The sequence below is a fragment of the Carassius carassius genome, chromosome 19 (assembly GCF_963082965.1).
Source record: "Carassius carassius chromosome 19, fCarCar2.1, whole genome shotgun sequence".
Lineage (NCBI taxonomy): Eukaryota > Metazoa > Chordata > Actinopteri > Cypriniformes > Cyprinidae > Carassius > Carassius carassius.
Genome location: NC_081773.1, coordinates 17775811 through 17793870, shown reverse-complemented (window position 1 = coordinate 17793870; position 18060 = coordinate 17775811). Strand labels below are relative to the sequence as shown.

Below are 18060 nucleotides of genomic sequence, written 5' to 3'. Positions count from 1 at the left end.
CTTCAATATGTACTGACATAACTGAATAATCTCCCACACTAATCTCTAAAACTTGATCTCCAGTCTTGATCTCACATTGTACTTCACAATCTTCTAAACAGAAACTCTCAACTCTATTTTTGGTATTTTATGAAGGCTAGAGGCCTAAATGGTTCATTCTAGTCATAAAAATGCAAGTTTGGCCTTGTCACTTGGCCCATGTTGTAGTACTGCTCCAGCTTGTTAATTCATTGAATAAGGCTCTCCCTGGCTAACATTTGTCCTTGCTCTTCTCAGTTCCATATTCGATGTCATTCAGGCACAATGCCAAAAACATCTAATTCGAGGTCATGCGCCACTTCATTGCCCTTCTCACAAAGCTGTTAACATCTGTCTAGCTAGAGTCACAGACTACTGCTCCTCTACAGTGCTAAACTGCACTTTGATTAGCTTAATTCTAAACCATAAGAAATAATGAGAGCATAGTTTTTATTTGAATTGCCTGGTTAAAACTATTTAACCGGTTGTCAACACAGTAGCTTAAGTCTAGTTGAATGTATGCATTTACAAAATACAGGACTGAGAAAGGGGATAAAATAAATGAAAATATACACATATGTAGCCAAAACAATTACACATTATACAGCACATGTTAGCATTAGCACTAATGTGATAGAATCACTAAGCAACCTTATCTGAGTAAACCTTCAACTAACTTCATGACCGTTTGCACCTGGTAACTCTCCCATGACACACACAACCATATGAGAAAGGAACACGATGGAACTATGTACCAAGTACTGTGTACACAGAGCAAATGCCACCCACAGGAATTATGTCACCATGATGCATAGCTAGAAATGCACTCACCTACAAAAGGATGATTCTGAAATTCACAGAAACCTTTTTTATAAGAAATTCATATGGGCCTAATATAAAAAACAAGATTTAGGATTCCTCTTTTAGAAACAAAAAGCATAGGCTGGTTAGGTATGTTTTGAAACATGATTTTGAGCTGGTTTAAGCTGGTCTTTTAAGCTGGAGTAACTCTCTTGCTCAGGACTGGCTAATAACCAGCTCATGATCAACTAAGTACCAGGTTAAATCCAGCTCAAACCATTTACCATGCTTCAAAACATATACCTAACCAGCATATGCTGGGTTTTCAACATGGAATGATTTCATTGTGATTGCATAAGCGCTTGTAATTATTAACTTTATTTTGTACAAACAGAAGTCAAAATGATCTTACATGACATACCAGTAACAGAGAACATCTGAGTTCCTTAAGTAAAAACCTATAGATTTAGCTGTTTCCATATTTTTTTTTACAATTTTATAAAAGCCTTTCAATATATGTCTATGAACTTTTAAATTAATGATCATCAGTGCAAGTCAGTTTTAATGGCCAAATTCTCAAAGCAGATCTACAATGTTAATATTTCTGAAGAGAAATTCCATTTCAGGAGGGAGAGAACACACCAATGCTCCCATCTATTAAAACACACACACACACACACACACACACACACACACACACTTTAGTCACAATAACACATCACTCCACCACTTCCCCAATCAAATAAGTAATCCACAACATTGCTGTAAATAATTTTTGTTAACAAGTTGTGTGACTATATGCTTTCTAGTATAGTTACTATATTTTAAAAGAGGGACAGTCATTTCAGTGTTAAATGCATTTCTAACTGCAACCTGGTCCAGTGCATGTAGAAGAACAATTTAAAATGTGCTCAGCCTTTGAAGAGCTCACATTAATGACACTGGAATATGTGGATGTGCTTTTTCATAAGCTCAACCATGACATGTGGAGTCCAGAAATCACCAAGCACATATATGCGGCTACTGCACCAAAAAAATTATTGATACTTAAAGTATAAATCTATGAGACCAAAAACATAATTGGATTAATCAAGTGCAAATTTGCCCTTTTAAGATTTTAAGTGTGATGATATCTAAACCAAAAACTGCTAGCAGCTCTAATATTGGAATATTTTTCCAATATTCCTAAACTTCACACCATACTTAATCTCCTGAGATCATCAAAATCATTTAGCGTGAAAACAGAAGATTAACTTGTGACTTAATATTCACTTCCCTGCCCAGCTCAGCACAATGGCATCTGAACAGCGGGCGAGAAAACATCCTCTTGGCATAATAACTTCAAGCATATCTGCATCCTCCAGCTGTGGCCGCCTTAGCATTCATGAGCAGTGAAACATTTTGCATGTCACTGAAAATGAAGGGCCAGCACATTTCATTGGAGGCCAAGCATTAGACAGAGTGGTACAGTAAGATAGAAGACAAGTATAGATTGGATCTTTGAAGTATGCCATCAAGGGAAATTAGAAATCAGTGCCTGCAGTGATCGCACTCGGCTTAGGTCTTGACATAAAAAATGAATCACTTTCTACCCCCACACCAAATCTCCATTTGACAGAGAGAGTGGGTGTTCTGCCCCCTTTAAAAAATCCCTTTGATTCTCACACCTAAAAGAATCCCTTCCTCATCCACTTCAGTCAGGTATCCATTCACTTCTCATGTGTGTGTTTGGTTCCAAAGTGTGGAGGAGAAACAATGCGGAATCTGAAAACTGTGATTGAGGGCTACGCTGCATGTCACTGCCAGGTTACTAAGTGCTGGTTTAATGGCCACTTTTTAGTCAGTCACTATATAACCCAGCTCCACAAAACAACAGGAGCCTTCTGCACAGAAAGGCTGGGAATAACAAGCCATGAGAAAACACTAGAAAAGGGGGATAAAACTCAACTAGCTGTACATTGTACCAAAAAAGGATCACTATCCAAACAGATCTCTGCATTAACTGAAGTGTTTCAGGAAACTCAGGAAAGTGTGTTGTAAAATGAAATGTGAGCTGCATAAAAAGCCAGTGAACATTCTTTTTCTTTAAATGATCCAAACTATTGCCTACAGCCATGGTCCGGGACACATCAGGATCTAACTCGATTTCCTTTCACTTCATCAAGAGGTTCTAGAACAATCCCTTTTCAAAGCGCCGGAAGAAGCTTCTGGTTATCATGACACAAGAACAGCTTGTGGAGAAAACGGCACTGATAAGAAAAGTAGTAAAAGTAAGCCAAAACACAATAATCTTGAAAAGAGCAATGATTAGATAGCATACAAGTTCGACACTATGTTCTTGAAGATGTTAAGATCTCCAAACACCTCTTTGTATCTTCAATATTAGTTTGCTAGGCTAGTGTACCATTCAACTTAAACGTTATGGCAGACCAGTACTTGTATAATGTTAGCATATCCAAAGTACAAATATGCCCATTTGCTTCTTTGCTATTACCTGAACTGTAATGTGACTAAAAACTGTAGAGCAGTAGGCAAACGCCTTCAGTGATAATCCTGGAATCAAACCAGTGTTTTTATTATTAACTGAATACTAAGCATTACTAAAATAACATTACAGGGGAAATAGCTTTGTAAATACAAATAAAAAGTACATTTCTTATTTTAAAGATTTAAAATAAATTAGCCTTCCAAAACAGTATTTGAATATTTAGATATGAATGTCTTTCGAGTGGTTTGAATGAATTTTGCCATGTCACTTTGTAGTGTTATCTATCCAACATGTCAGATTAGAGAAGTGCAGTGCCTTGCAGGTGATGTTTAGTGAGAAACTAATACCATGGCAACTAGACATGGCTGACATCAATAATGCGGACTAAAATTAGCATCAGTCCAGAGAGCAGGTGGAGGAGGAAATCCTCTATCCCTCCACCCACCAAGCTAAAGACACTCAGACAATGAGATCGGACATCTGTAGCACCTCTTTAACTGAATTTCAAAGATCTCTTCATGCATGTTCCACAGGTCAATTAACTGTTCACCTAGACCACAGCGCCCCCTTGAGCCGACGCGCTTCAATTAGAAACAAACTAATTAAAAAATAAGCAGGTAATAAAGAAGTAGCTAAGTAAGCTAACCCATAACCAACAAGATGTATATATTTTGTAGATGATACAGAAGGTTATCAATCGTGGATAAAGCTTTAAAATACGAATCAGAGTGGGACCCAGCCGGAAGGAAACGCTATCTAGATGTTCCATATCTGGAAAAATTTCCACTCACTTTTTATCTCCAGGTGATAAAACTGTCAAAATGACAAGTGCCATTGTAGCCAGAACTTCTTTGCTGAGTAAGAAAAGAAATACACATGGGGAGACAGAGAGAAACGCAGGGCTTAAGGCTATATGAAGCTTTTAAAATGTCCAATGTTCTATTGATATACTTGCTACATTTAGCTACTTGCTAGTTATCTGGCATTAACCATGGTTTTATAGGCTAGTAAGGGACAGTTATACCACAAATACCATTAGTGTAGCAAGACCATGGTTGATTTGTGGTTACCATGGTTTAACTATAGTAACCAATATTATTTTGATTTTATGCATAGATAATCCTTGGTTTATTTTTGTGGGGGCAGTACTACACTCATATGAGAATCAACTGATGCTCTCCATTAGAACAAACTGCAGGAATTGCAGGGCTCCTCTTTTTCTGTCCTCTTATATTCTGAACAATAAGATTATTATAAATGCTCCTGAGGCCCTGATACATCCGATTCACTTTTATAGGACTAGCAGTGAATTCCCAACAGGTGTTTGCAGTGTGCAGATGTAATGTCATTAGGCAACTGCAACAAAAATACACTCTCATTGAAAATTATCACGGGAAATGCATTGTAGTTCTTCAATATGATAAAAATACATGAACCATTGGAAAAGGTATTGGATGAAAATCCCCTGTGACTGTGATGAGGCTATAAACAAAATGAAAGTCACTTGGAAAAAGTAACAGTGGATTCAAACTAGTTTTAAATGGAAAAATAAAATCCAATTAATCAGAGATTAGTCAAGTAAATCACACTCAGGAAAGTTAAAATAGTTTGAAAATTTTATTTACAATTATTACTGAGTACACTGCTTTTGTTCTAGATTAATCTTTTCCCCCCTGCAGAGAAATAGCTCAGATGCATAAAATAGATGCTACCAATGAAAGAGTATATAAGTCATGGATGCTGCTTACTAACCATGCTACTTTTAAACAAAGTCTTAATGGATTTATCCTTAATCATCTTTTCCCATCAGAACACAAAAAGGCACACAGATGAAGTGGAATAACAGGATATTTTAGTCAGCAAACCCTTATATAGAAAAGACTGCAGGAGAAACCTAAATAAGCAATGACAATAAAATAGCATTCTATTAATTACTATAAACACTTTCATGAAAATACAGATATCAGTTAACCAGCCAGAAGTCATCAGAAGATTCAATCAGTGATGATGAAAAAGATTATCTTTTCAAATGCATAGCTCATTTTCAAGGTACATGCACATCCCTTTTGTACAAACAATTACTAATACTTTCAAATAAACATAACCTTAGGAATCTCACCCTCTCATAAGTGAAAAAGAAGAATAGAAGCTCAATGAATAATCAAGGCTGGCTAAATCACCCAATGTTCATCACATCTCCAATGCGTTCCTAGTGTTTACAGTTCCTTGTCTGTGATTAGTTCCTTGTCTGTGATTGGTTCCTCCTCAATCTGCTGCAGTACTGCGAGATCACATGACTGTGGGCTGCCCAGCTGAAAAAGAGAGAAAAATCATCATAAAGAACATCAAAAATCACTTGGCGAACGATGTAACTGAGCCGCATATATTGCAGAGATGTGTGGCCTACTTTTGAGTCGAGTATAGCAGGAGTTACAATAGAGCTGTTGGTTACGTATTCTGACTTCTGCTCCTGCTTCTGAGCCTCCCAAATCAGACCTGCAGTTAAAGCACTGCAAACACAAGATGAAAGAACACATTGTTAGAAAGACGGAATCTTTCATGTAATGTTGTATCGCACACTCACCTCCATATAAGAGTGAGAGAGAGAGAATCCTAGCTTGAGGTCAATGGCAACAGCATAAGAGGATATGAAATTGAAGTAATAACACCAGCCGAAAGCACCAGAAATAACCCGGAAACAAGATTAGCAGCAGGACAATGCAACATGAATGAGACGATGAGTAGAAATACAAATGATTGGCATTTGAAGAATGACGAGGATGCGTGAGGACTGATTAAGCTCTAGATGAGTCACATACAGCTGCGCTGAAGGTAAAAGGCATTGGAATAATTTCAGAAGGAAATTCAATAAGAATGAATTACGCCCACTGATAGCATCATTTATTTACAAATACTCATCTGTGCTGTTTTAGCACTATATCAATATTCTAAATGCATTTTGCATGGTGCACACTCCCAGTTTTGAGTGCTAAGCTATTGAAGATACAGCAGTATTTACTGTATTAGGAGTACTTAAATGGGTCTCCATCACTGTGATCCAGACACATAAACTGCATGTTAAAATACATAAAGTGTGCTTGATTACAGAACATTTTTAGATATATGTCCCATTTTAACACTATTCTCCATTATTTAATTATCATTTGTGACCCTGGTAGCAATAGCCAAATACATTGTATCGGTCAAAATTATGGCTTTTTCTTTTATGCCAAAAATCATTAGGATATTTAGTAATGATCATGATCCATTAAGAACAAATTTCCTACTGTAAATATATCAAAACTTAATTTTTGAATAGTAATATGCATTGCTAAGAACTTCATTTGGACAACTTTAAATGTGATTCTCTCAATATGATGTATGTTTATGCTAAAAATGTCGCAGTGCCAAACCAACATACAACTAGTAAAATTACACTATGTGTGGTTGGTGAATAAGAAATGTTTCTGGGACATGCAATGGGATTTTTGGAACAGATGCAATCCAATTCCTCATAGTACAACAATGTTATAGAAGCAAAATCACAAATATTTCAGATTTTTGTAGTCTAGCCTTTAGAATGCATACGGTATGTTCTTGATGGTTTATGCTCATTTGAGAGAAATAAATGACAGTTTTTAAGGAAATAAAGAAAAGTCACAGGGCAGTGCTGTAATCCATGAAGCAGATAGAATTGGCATTTTGATTCTCTGCGTTGACATTTTGATCGAGTTTATACTTGCACAGAACAACTGATTAGAATAAGTGTAAAAGCAGGCAGAGCACATTAGTCAGGTTAGTCACTGATGAAGCCAGGCTGGACCTGACCTCCAAGTAGCTAAACGCTCACCTTGAAACAAGTCAAATGATAACAGAGCCCCAGGGACTCGATGATCATGGCTGCTCCTTTGCCCAGTGGTGTATTACAGGACGAACATATTTTCCTGCCACTCACTGACCTAGATTACAGAAAACATCATCTGAAGCCCAGCAACACAGACCTGCACACAGCCCATGGCTCATGTGGGGTGAAAACACATTCTAAAGACAACAAGAATATGGGAGACACATGGGAATGGTTGGGGGTTTAGATCTGCGGTTCTCAAATGGTTTTGTTTCACAAGCCCAAGAGAGTATCAAAATAGTTTATCATAAAAAATGTCAACAAAAATGTATTATGGTGCAGTCACATAAGCAAAATTTCAGTGAAATTATACAAATAGCACAGCTCACACATATGCCACTTTGAAACAAGAAGCTGTCTTTTGGTCAGTGCAATTTCTGTGACCAACTTGAATCTGATGCAAAATCTGTATTTGAAAAATGTCCACCCTCAAGCTAAATTCCAGATTGCACTGATTCCTATTGAAATCATGTAATTTTGATCATGAAAATACATAAAACAATGGTAAATGTGACAGCAACTCAAGTGTATTTATTTATTAGCCAATCACATAGAACAAGCACCAGGCAAAAATATATATTTCCTCCACAAAACTGACATCTGATTAATCTTTTGTTCACTTGTTTTCAAGTAAACATCGCCATATCCTTAAAACAAGATTAATTTACATGAGAAACAGTACTGCATAACATATTAAGATGTGTTGTCTCCAATTGGAATGTGGAAGTTAAAGCCTTTTGTTTTGCTATCCAGAATTAGTCTCATTTGATTATTCTGCTGTCATTAACCTATCAGTTGAGAACCACTGTTTTAGAGTGTTTAGATTAGAATGACAATTTCCTTTTTTTTGTGAAGAATACCTATTCCGTGGTGGAGCTCGAGGCTCTGGCTCTGGTGTAGCTGCAGATGGGGACCAGGACTGCCTGAGGGAGCTCATGGATTGAGATGACTGCAGAGTTGCAGACCCTGGACGTCCACCACTCTGGTACGACGAGGAGCCAGAGAGAGACGAATGAGGCCGGCTATAGTCTGGTATGGACGAGGTGCTGTCAGATGTGCTCCATGATGATCTCCAAGAGGAATGAGGCATATCGAGGTTGTCAAAAGACTCGCCTCTGCAAACAAAGTGAGCTTTTCACTTTTTATGCATGAAGCTCACATAAGTTGGAGTTTCCTCATTGCTTATTTTATTTGATAATATCAAAGAAAAATACTGCTGCCCAGTACTGACCTCCTGATGGGTAGATCAATTGGTTCTTTGGCGGTAACACTGGCAGCGCTCTGCTGGCGAATCCAGCTGTTGTCTGTGTTCAAGGAAGTCTTCTTTCTCATTTCATGAAGGATCTGCATCCTCTCCACCTCAGTCTGAGACTGGGGCTCTTTCTTATAGTCTCTACTGAACTCACCCAGACCACTGCTCGCTGCTCGGTCCAACAACAGACACAAATCACCATTAAAAACAAATTGACGTTGTAAATAGAATTGGTAGACATCAAGAGCAAAAGCAATGGATTTCAGATATTCTTCATCTGATTATATATATAGTGGGGCCTGAATGTTTGAGACCACAGTGGACATCTGGAATTCAAAATATAATGTAAACCTGGAAATAAACCAGCACAAACAGTCAGATGTTCTTGAACATAATGCTTCAAAAATCACTCTAATATGGTAATTTGGTGCTCAAAATAAATAAATAATGAAATAAACAAACATTTTTCATCAGTATTATCAATGTTACAAACAATTGTCCTGCTTAATATCTTTGTGGAACCCATGAAACTTTTTTTTTCAGCGTTCTTTGATGAACATTTCTGATGAAAAATACAGAATATTTCTGTAACAATGTAAAAGTCTTTATTGTCACTCTAGATCAGTTTTATCCTTGTTGCATAAAATAATTAATTAATTAATTGACAACAAACTTTTTAACGGTAGTGTAATGCATATTAGATGATTGTAAGAAAAAGAGATTAACTTAAAAAAATAGAAGCATTTTAACTAGTGGTCTCAGACTTTTGAACCCCACCGTTTTTATATTTCAGCTTTTTAATTAAATGCACACTGATCACGTGGACACAGGCTTGATTTCAACTGATTTTGCTGACATTACATCTGTCAAATTTGCATAAATTAGGCCGAGCTGATTGGTGGGTCTGATTGATTGGCATGGGTTGAGCCGTGCACACCTCTCTCTGGATTTCTGTATTTCATGGCATTGAGGATGCTCCTCCTCTCAAGCTCTAGCTCACTTGCTGCCTGCTCTTTCTGGATCTGAGTGTTTTTCTTTCGCCTCAGTTCCTCTTCCAGCAGCCATCCTGCCAAACCCCTGTGTCTGCTGTACACACCTGCAGAGAGCCAGAGACTCTACAGCACCCATCTAACTCCAGCCCTTACAATGTGTAAGGAATCTGACACCATCCTTTACATAGTGCTGTCTCAGCGGCTCCTTATTGGTCAAAACAGCAGCAGATACACATAAAGGTTTAGAGAAAAGATAAAAGCTGCACTGACCTTTAATATCTGGTTTTGAAACCTCATCAAGTTCTGGAGTTGATTTGGAAATAGATCTGCAAACCAAATTGGAAGAAAAAAAGATGACTCAGTCTGATAAACATACAGATGAGATGAAAGATCTTATCAATGTATAAATCCTATAAGGATGCATAGCCTGAAAGCTCAACTTTATTAAATACAAATGGGAGTGCAAACAGCAGAATCCTATTACCTGTGTGAGTAGGATAATTGAGGGTAAACATTGGTATAGCCAAAGGAGTCCACCTTACTGTGGCCAAACAGCAGAATCAGCACAGACAAGCAGATGTTCATATAGTCATGACAGAACAACATTAATAGAAGACAAATTAGTCTGGTTAATAATGCATGAGTAAAAAAACAGACTAGAGCTGGGAAGTATGACCAGAATCTTAAATCTTGGCATGAGTATTTTTTATCGCAGTATCTACATTTATAAATATATATTTATTTTTGCTGTAAAAATAACAAATATATTTTAGACTAACAATTAATGATACGTTACTATAATAAATTACTAAACTAATTCTACACTGATACACTAATATAACATTACAAAAGATTATATTTAAAAATGCTGTTCTTTTCAACTTTCTATTCATCAGAGAATCTTGAAAAATGTTTTGAACGTTGATAATATTATGAAATGTATCTTAAAAACCAAAACAGTATATTAGAATGTTTTCTGAAGAATCATGTGACATTTGAAGACTGGACTTCAGCTTTGACATGACAAGGATAAATTACATTTTAAAATATATTAGCATTAGAAAACTGTTATTTTAAATTGTTAGCATATTTGACAAAATTGCTTTTTTATTGTATTTTTTGTTCAACAAATAAATGCAGCCTTGGTGAGTTAAAGAGACTTCTTCTTAAAAAAAAACATTCAAATGTATTACTAACTGCACTTTTCGATGATACTATTGAATAACCACGTTGTATTGCTTTTTGTTAAGTCACTGAATTAAATATTTATTTTATCTTATTTGGTAACTCTAAATTCTGACTGAATGAGTCGAATTTGAAGGTGCTGTAAAACAGATATGCGCCTGTGACCGTACTTTAGCTAAAATTACTGCAAATTGATTTGCTTTAGCATAACATTATCGTTGTGTCCATTCATTTAACAATGCAAAGCAGCCCTGCTCACTGATACATACATATCAGCCGACGCACAGAATGTATTGCAAATTTATAGTGTCATGCCACCCAGCCCTAACACAGACAATGTTAGTTTAATCAGGTTTCTTTGGTATTTTAAGCAGCATTTGTCAAGCATGATATTCAGTGCCATTCCTTCATGCTATTGTTCTGGAAATAAACAAAACTGACATGCATGCTTGAGAAAATTATACATTCATATCAGTATGACACAGATAATGAGAGATGGGACATAAATTAAAGTACTGAGACTGCTGAAATGACAAAACTCACTCTTGCTCCCGATTTCTCTTCTGCTCTTCCAGTCGCCTCCTCTCCTCCTCTTTTCTATTCCTCTCTTTTTCCTGAAGGAGGTGCTCTTCCTCTTCTCTATTCCTCCTCAGTTCCTCAAGGTACTCTTGTTCCTCCCTTTTCCTCCTCTCTTCCTCTAAACGCAGCCTCTCCTGTTCTCTTCTTTTCCTCTCCTCTTCTTCTCTCTTCCTCTTCTCTTCCTCAAGGTGCTCTTGTTCTTCTCGTTTTCTCCTCTCTTCCTCTAAACGCAGCCACTCCTCTTCTCTTCTTTTCCTCTTTTCTTCTCTCTTCTTCTCTTCCTCAAGGCGCTCTTGTTCCTGTCTTTTTCTCCTCTCTTCCTCTAAACGCTGCATCTCCTGTTCAACAGTTTGACAGTGACTGTGATATTCACATACCCCTTGCAGTAACTGCTAGATGTATACCATATAAAATAACAGTTCGCAGAAAATCATCATAAAAATGTCTTATATGAACTCTTGAAAAGGGTAAATTGTATTAAATCGGTTATTTTCCTGAATTATCTTATTAATTTGTTTATTTGAATATACATTATCTCATGGATATGATCTAATTAATGCTGAGGCATCCGTAAAATACTGTCTTGCAATGGTTATGATAAATAAATCAAATATTAAATATACCTCATGTTTTTTGAAGTTCTCCTTCTCAAGCTCTTGCTGTGCCTTTCTCCACTCCTCATCGAGTTTTTCTTGGTCCTTTTTGTACTTCTCCTTCAGCAAGCAAAAAAGAAAAGATCACTGATTGCAGCTAAACAATGCTTCAAATTTACAAATTGCATAATTACTCTGTGCTTTTGGCTTTTATTAACAAACAATAAATTAGTTTGCCACCAATCTTTGCAATCATAATACAAATATTCTGGATATACAATAAACATACACACACAAAGAGAGGATAATATTATGTTTTTTGCTAAATTAAAAGGTCTACATGATGCATATCTAGTTTAGCATTCAAGAAACACAACAGCAAACTTGAGTTTGTATGCCAGTTATTAGAACAAAATGTATCCTAGTTTAACTCATTTCTACAATCTCAAGAAAAAAAATAACTCACACCAATTCATTTAAATACTATAAATCAATTTTACCCAACATAATTATGTTTAATTCATAACAAATGCATGAGCACGGATACTATAATATTTACCTGCAGCAAACGCTCCTGCTCTTTCTGCCATTTCTCCTGTCGTTTGCGCTCTTCTTCGGGGTCCCAGGACCAGTGGGTAGTGGATGTAGTGATGGAGGGAATGGGCAGCTACAGACACAGAAAATTCAGTTAATTATTGGAGCCAACCAGTGGCCAAATAAAATATCACACAGATCCTTTCTAAGACCTTGCATGATCACATTGTCTTGTCAAAGATCCAAAAAGAACCAGGCCCCAAAACGCCAAGCAGTATTATGGATTAAACTTTATAATTCACCTAATAAGATCATATGCATATCAACAGCAGTGGTTTGATTAAAAGAAAACATATGAAACAACTTACATTTGATATTGCCGTATCCGATCCACCTGTAAAAACCAGCTACAATTAGATACTTCTTAATAAATACATTGTAGCCTATATTTTTAATGGAACCCTTCTTGATAGGATGAAGGGAACACATGACCAGCATTCCATCCCAAATATCTCATAAAATAATATCTGTTCAAATAAGAAACCCATAACCCAACAACTCCATAAATAAATGTTAAATTGGAACCACATGCAATGGCTTCAATAAACAAACACATGCAAAGTCAAAGTTCAATAACCAAACCAAATGAATAATGCATAAACACATTTGGCCAGTCTTCAAATACAATGTCACATGCAGAAGCACTGGTTATTAGTAAAACCAAACCCCACATCCATGTCCAGCACAGCATGCACTATTCACATTCATAACACAATACCAACACACTCCACACTGATTGCTGATTTCTTTGCCTGAGCTGCTCCGATAATCAGGGATATACAGCAAGGCTAACCTGAGTGAGAAGGTTGTACAGCCTCATATTCATATTTGTTTCATACTGAATTCTTTCATTTATGGGGAAATTCTCTGATATTATGTTATGTAGCAGGTCTGCTGCAGTTTCCTATTTTTTATTTAGAGTGCTTTGTATGTTGGTATGGTTCCTGACATGCTGTCTTTAAGAGGTCTTCAAGAGCATGACAACAAAAGAGAAAAAACTTTTAAGGATTGTTTGTACTGATAGTGAAAAAGCAACCAAAGGTCATCATTTTTCAATAAGGTTTCAGGCGATGTAAGCAACAACAATCACTGGCAATGTAACAAATCTGAATCTGTTTAATAATTTACTCATTCTTATTTCATTTCAAACAGAATCAGTACTATTTTCGTATTATTAGTTATAGTACTCAATACAGGAAACTAAACTTCAGAAGGCTTGAAATTTAGTTGTGTGTTTTTTTTATGATAATTTATGATGCTTTTTGTGTCAGTTTTAAAGCCTGATAGCTTCAGGTCACATTGATTGTAATTACGCTGAAAAAAAAAGCAGTATTCAAATGTTCTCCTTTTGTCATAGGTAGCTTTGGAAGAATGTGATAGTGAGTAAATAATGACAGAATTGTAATTTTTGGGTGAACTACTGCACTATTTACTCATGAAGCTTCCTCTACTTTTTAAAGTACTCAGACTCCTTTGGACAGCATGTCAGAGCTCGAAATGGAAGTGGACACTGCACACTCAACCCCCCTTTACCACAGAGGTAGACCAGAGAACTGACTGTGAGCCCTGCAGAGGGACGAGCACAGAGGTTATGAGGGGCTTCTGCTAGAGGGAGGAGGAGGATGGCAGGATGAAGACTTAGCGGTTTACCCACAGCCCCCGAAACACAAAGCCTGAATGAACCAGCACTTGACTGATGCTGTTCTGTTACCTTGTTCAAAAAACTCTGATCTCCTTTTTAAGTTTTTCAAAGTAATGGATTCTACATGGGAGATAAAAATGTTAGTTGTTGTTGAATCTGTACAAAGTAAAAAGTTCCAGGTGCCCTGGAAACCTAGATTTAGAAATCAATTCTTGATTCACACTGCTTTCTTGTAGAAATGTAGTTAGAAAAACATTTTTATATAAACATTGTATGTGCACAGTGCTTGGCTATCTTTATTCAATTTATTTTACTTTTTTTTTTTTTTACTTTTGGCTAGTTTGAGTTAATCAAAAACAAGCATTCTTGTCAAGCTATGAAACAAGATTATACTTTTCTGCACAACATGCATTTAATAAAACAGGCACAGAAACAAGTTACAAAAAAAAAAAGCTTCACAGAATGTTTCCAAGCAATTAGCTGAAAAAAGTAATTTACCTTTAGTATTCGAAGCCTCTGAATCCTCATGGAAACCACCATTTATCCCATTCAAACCATTATTCTGTGAAAAAAAAGAGGTAATCTGTTTAGTATTATAAAAAAGCTTTACAATAAGTATCATATATAAGTGATTAATAATAGTCTGCTTACATTGCCAGACTGTGAGCTGACATTCACAGTTTTCACGACCGTATCCTTGGTTTGTTGGGATGTGAAATCCAGGCTGGTGCTGATGTATGGCTCAGAGGGACCTAGAGGATCCAGACTGGTCAGATTGATGGTCTTATGGCTTTTAAATGGAAGAGAAGGTAGGTCTCTACCCCAGTCTGATTGTGGCATGTCAACAAAATCATTTATTTCAAAAACGCAGAATGAAATGTATGAGATGTATGACTACAGACAAAATACTATTTTCTAAATAGTGGGGATGAAAGACAGACCACCTTCCCCTGACATGCAGTCAGAATGAGCTCCACGCAATACAGGTTTACAACAAGCTTACAGATGCCCTCTGATCTGGCTTCAGTCACAAACCATAAGCCTGCTAGTGAACACTGAAAATATGAACCTCTGATGTTATCAAGAACCACAAACTTTAAAAACCAAGATAATGAGAAATAATGCACACTGTTTAGGAAGAAATAAAGGCATAAGACATATACTGTAGACACCAGGTCAGGGAAAAGAAGACAATAAAGGAATAGATCACACAAAATTTTGGGGCCAAAAACTAGTACAGTTAAATGGTGTTATTTTGTCCTCTTGTACACAAAAATAAAAGATGTACTCCACAAATAAAATTAAATTAAAAATTAAATAAAATCAGAATTTTATGCACACAAGTCATATGTTTTGCTCTTTTTGGAGCTTGAAAATCCACTTTATCAGTGTAAAATATAATGTGAGCATTTTTTTCTGTGCTTCACTGAAAACAAAAACAAAAAACAGCAGCATAGAGTTATGTATATAATGTATAAAATATATAATAATGACAGTATTTAATTTTATATTTTTATTTTTATTATTTGAGTGAACTTTTCCTTTAAAAGAAAAAAGTGAACAAAGAAAACCAGCAACCAAACACACAACTGACAAACATAAGTTGATACACTATGTGCACTTTACTACTACTGTATATTCTATCTCTAACTACAAGGTCAACCCAGAACAGAGGAAATTAGCATAGAAAAAGTGTCTGGTAACGTTATTTCTGCTGCTTTTGGTTAACTTCGTAAGCTTTATCCAGGTCTCTTGTGGTCATTAACTCAGGTGAATTCTGAGAGTGCTGCACTCAAAAGAGATGGTGTAGACTTACTATTCTTGCCATGTCTGCGGATGTCCATAAACAGACTACCCTGCTGCAAGGCCTCCTCCATACTGTTCTTCCACTCAGTGTAGCTCATGTCTGCCACCATGTGTCCGTTCACTGTAAGGATCTCATCTCCAACCTTCACTTGACCGAGCTCCGCCGGGCTGCCTACTCACACACATCCCACACACATAATCAAGCATACATTTTTTTTTATTAATTTTTAAACTAAATGTAATAACAGTGCCAAATGTCAAATTAACCTCTAACGGTTATTTAGATAATACGTTTAGAGCAGAGGCGGACAATATTGAAATTTTTTTTTTTTTACTTTACTCAAGTAAATTTAATGTTTTTTGTTGTTGTTGTTGTTTTGTTTTGAGTGTTTTTCTTTGAAATACTTCACTATCAGAGTAAAAATACTTCAGTAGTGTCCGCCTCTGCTTCAGAGTCATGTAAACTAGAGGCTCATCAGAACTAACCTAGAAAAAAACCTGCCCTATTTAAGCTACTGTAGCATCACACTTTTTTTTTCAGCAGCAGATGCTCTCTGAACCTGCAGGTAGAGACTGTACTTTATGCTTCATTAATTCCGGTGCAGCATATGAGATCATTACTGACCACTTTTTTTTCCTGAGGATTTTCTACGTTTCTTTTACCTGGAACTACAGATTTGACACGGACCCCCGTGGAGTCCCAGTTGCTCTGAAAGCCAAAGTCCCTGCTGCTGTTAGGTTTCTGGTTCAGGCTGATCCTCATCTCACTGTAGTCCACCTGGAAGACAAACAGGTCAGTTATACACAGAAAATAAAGTGATTTGTGGTTTACTATGCTAAATGCATCTTCAGTGTTGCTATTAAAACTTACAAAAGTGCTTAACTGATCTGGATTAAATCAAGATTTAAGGAATATAAAGTGCTTGTGTATCTGTGCAAATGGAATTTACTTTAGCTTTAGAAAACTGAAGTGAGATCAGATTTGTGAGATAAGTCTTGCAGTACCTCATTAGAAGGGATGAGCGGGGATGGAGATTTGGGCAGGGGGGACAGTCTGTAGACTGGAGGGACAGGAGATGGGGTTTTCTCCTCTTCCTCACTGCTTTGCACAGGACTTTCCTTGGAAATATCTTCATCCTCTTTCATATACTGAGCATATCGGTTGGAAATTGTAGTTTTCTTGAGTCTGTCTGTCTCTCCGTTTGTGCGCTTAAGAGAGTCGTCCACCTAAAAGATAATGAGATGTTATGCTTCCACTAAAAAAATCTGACTTCCATTTTATGGTTTTATTCTAGGTGCGTACATGCTTTACAATTCATATGAGCTGTAATTACATCAGTATATCACTGTGAATTGATCACAAAAAAAAGAGCAATCAAACAGGTCAGGATGTTTGAGACTAAGCAGGCCCACTCACCGTGAACGCTCTGGGAAGGGAGGCGATTCGGTTGGACTGTGTGCCGAATGGCCTGGGCGTGACTACAGAGGGTAGTCTTGCGCTATCTGATCTCTGGTAGCTCCTGGGGAGGGAGGCAGAAACTCGATCCAGCCCAGACTGCTTTGTATCCATTGAATTGGGTTTATACAAAGAGCTAATGGGGCCGCTGGAGTTCTCGACTGGCTTAGTGTTGCTAATCAACTCCGAGCTGCTGAGAACGCTGCTGGTTTTACTGACACTGGTGGGTTTGATCAGGCTGGTGTTGCTACTGGACAAAGCAGGAACTGGATCATCCAGAAGGCTTCGGGTCGTTGTATGGCTCTCCTCAATGTTGTCATTCATTTTCAGTGGGATCTCTGGGCTGGAGCGATCACGTCTTGTATGAAAATCTGTCTGATCTGATGCCAGAGTGCCAGCGACAGGTTCCCTTTTTCTCAGAGATGGTATGGAGGGTACTGAAGGTTTGTCCTTGGGAGTGTAAGGGGTGTCGATAGTGTAGCTACGTGCTGGCAGAGTTCTGCTTCGGGGTACAGGTTCTTCAAAGACATCATCAGAGATGGAGTTAAAGCTGTCCCTGTTGTTGCTTTGCTGTCGGCCCTCTCTGAATAGGGGCAGGAGTGAGAGAGGCAGGACAAATACTGCGATTAGATTACACTTTTACACTGAGCAGACTGCAGATCAGAGAAAGTGGAACAGACTACACTCTCTGCACTAACGGTAGACAACACAATGACAAAAACACAGGCCACAACATTTCATCATTCATAA

General features: G+C 37.1%; 1 protein-coding gene across 3 annotated transcripts in view; it reads right to left on the bottom strand.

The window, feature by feature from the left end:
• Positions 1-4905: 4905 nt before the first annotated feature.
• lmo7a (LIM domain 7a) overlaps positions 4906-18060 on the bottom strand; it is a 43033-nt gene continuing 29878 nt past the window's right edge. Inside the window, exons 16-35 of one of the 3 annotated variants that reach the window (XM_059500073.1) lie at positions 17272-17893; positions 16860-17081; positions 16518-16632; positions 15865-16026; positions 14700-14800; positions 14547-14610; positions 14118-14168; positions 13940-13972; positions 12715-12740; positions 12372-12479; positions 11842-11932; positions 11184-11559; positions 9940-9996; positions 9726-9781; positions 9401-9559; positions 8443-8632; positions 8072-8326; positions 7158-7266; positions 5715-5817; positions 4906-5619 (exon numbers count right to left, since the gene is read on the bottom strand). In XM_059500073.1, the coding sequence (XP_059356056.1) occupies positions 5597-5619; positions 5715-5817; positions 7158-7266; positions 8072-8326; positions 8443-8632; positions 9401-9559; positions 9726-9781; positions 9940-9996; positions 11184-11559; positions 11842-11932; positions 12372-12479; positions 12715-12740; positions 13940-13972; positions 14118-14168; positions 14547-14610; positions 14700-14800; positions 15865-16026; positions 16518-16632; positions 16860-17081; positions 17272-17893 (2923 nt within the window). In that variant the 3' untranslated portion in view covers positions 4906-5596. The remainder of the gene's footprint in view (positions 5620-5714; positions 5818-7157; positions 7267-8071; positions 8327-8442; positions 8633-9400; positions 9560-9725; positions 9782-9939; positions 9997-11183; positions 11560-11841; positions 11933-12371; positions 12480-12714; positions 12741-13939; positions 13973-14117; positions 14169-14546; positions 14611-14699; positions 14801-15864; positions 16027-16517; positions 16633-16859; positions 17082-17271; positions 17894-18060) is intronic. The other 2 variants (XM_059500075.1, XM_059500074.1) reach the window with 2 other exon arrangements.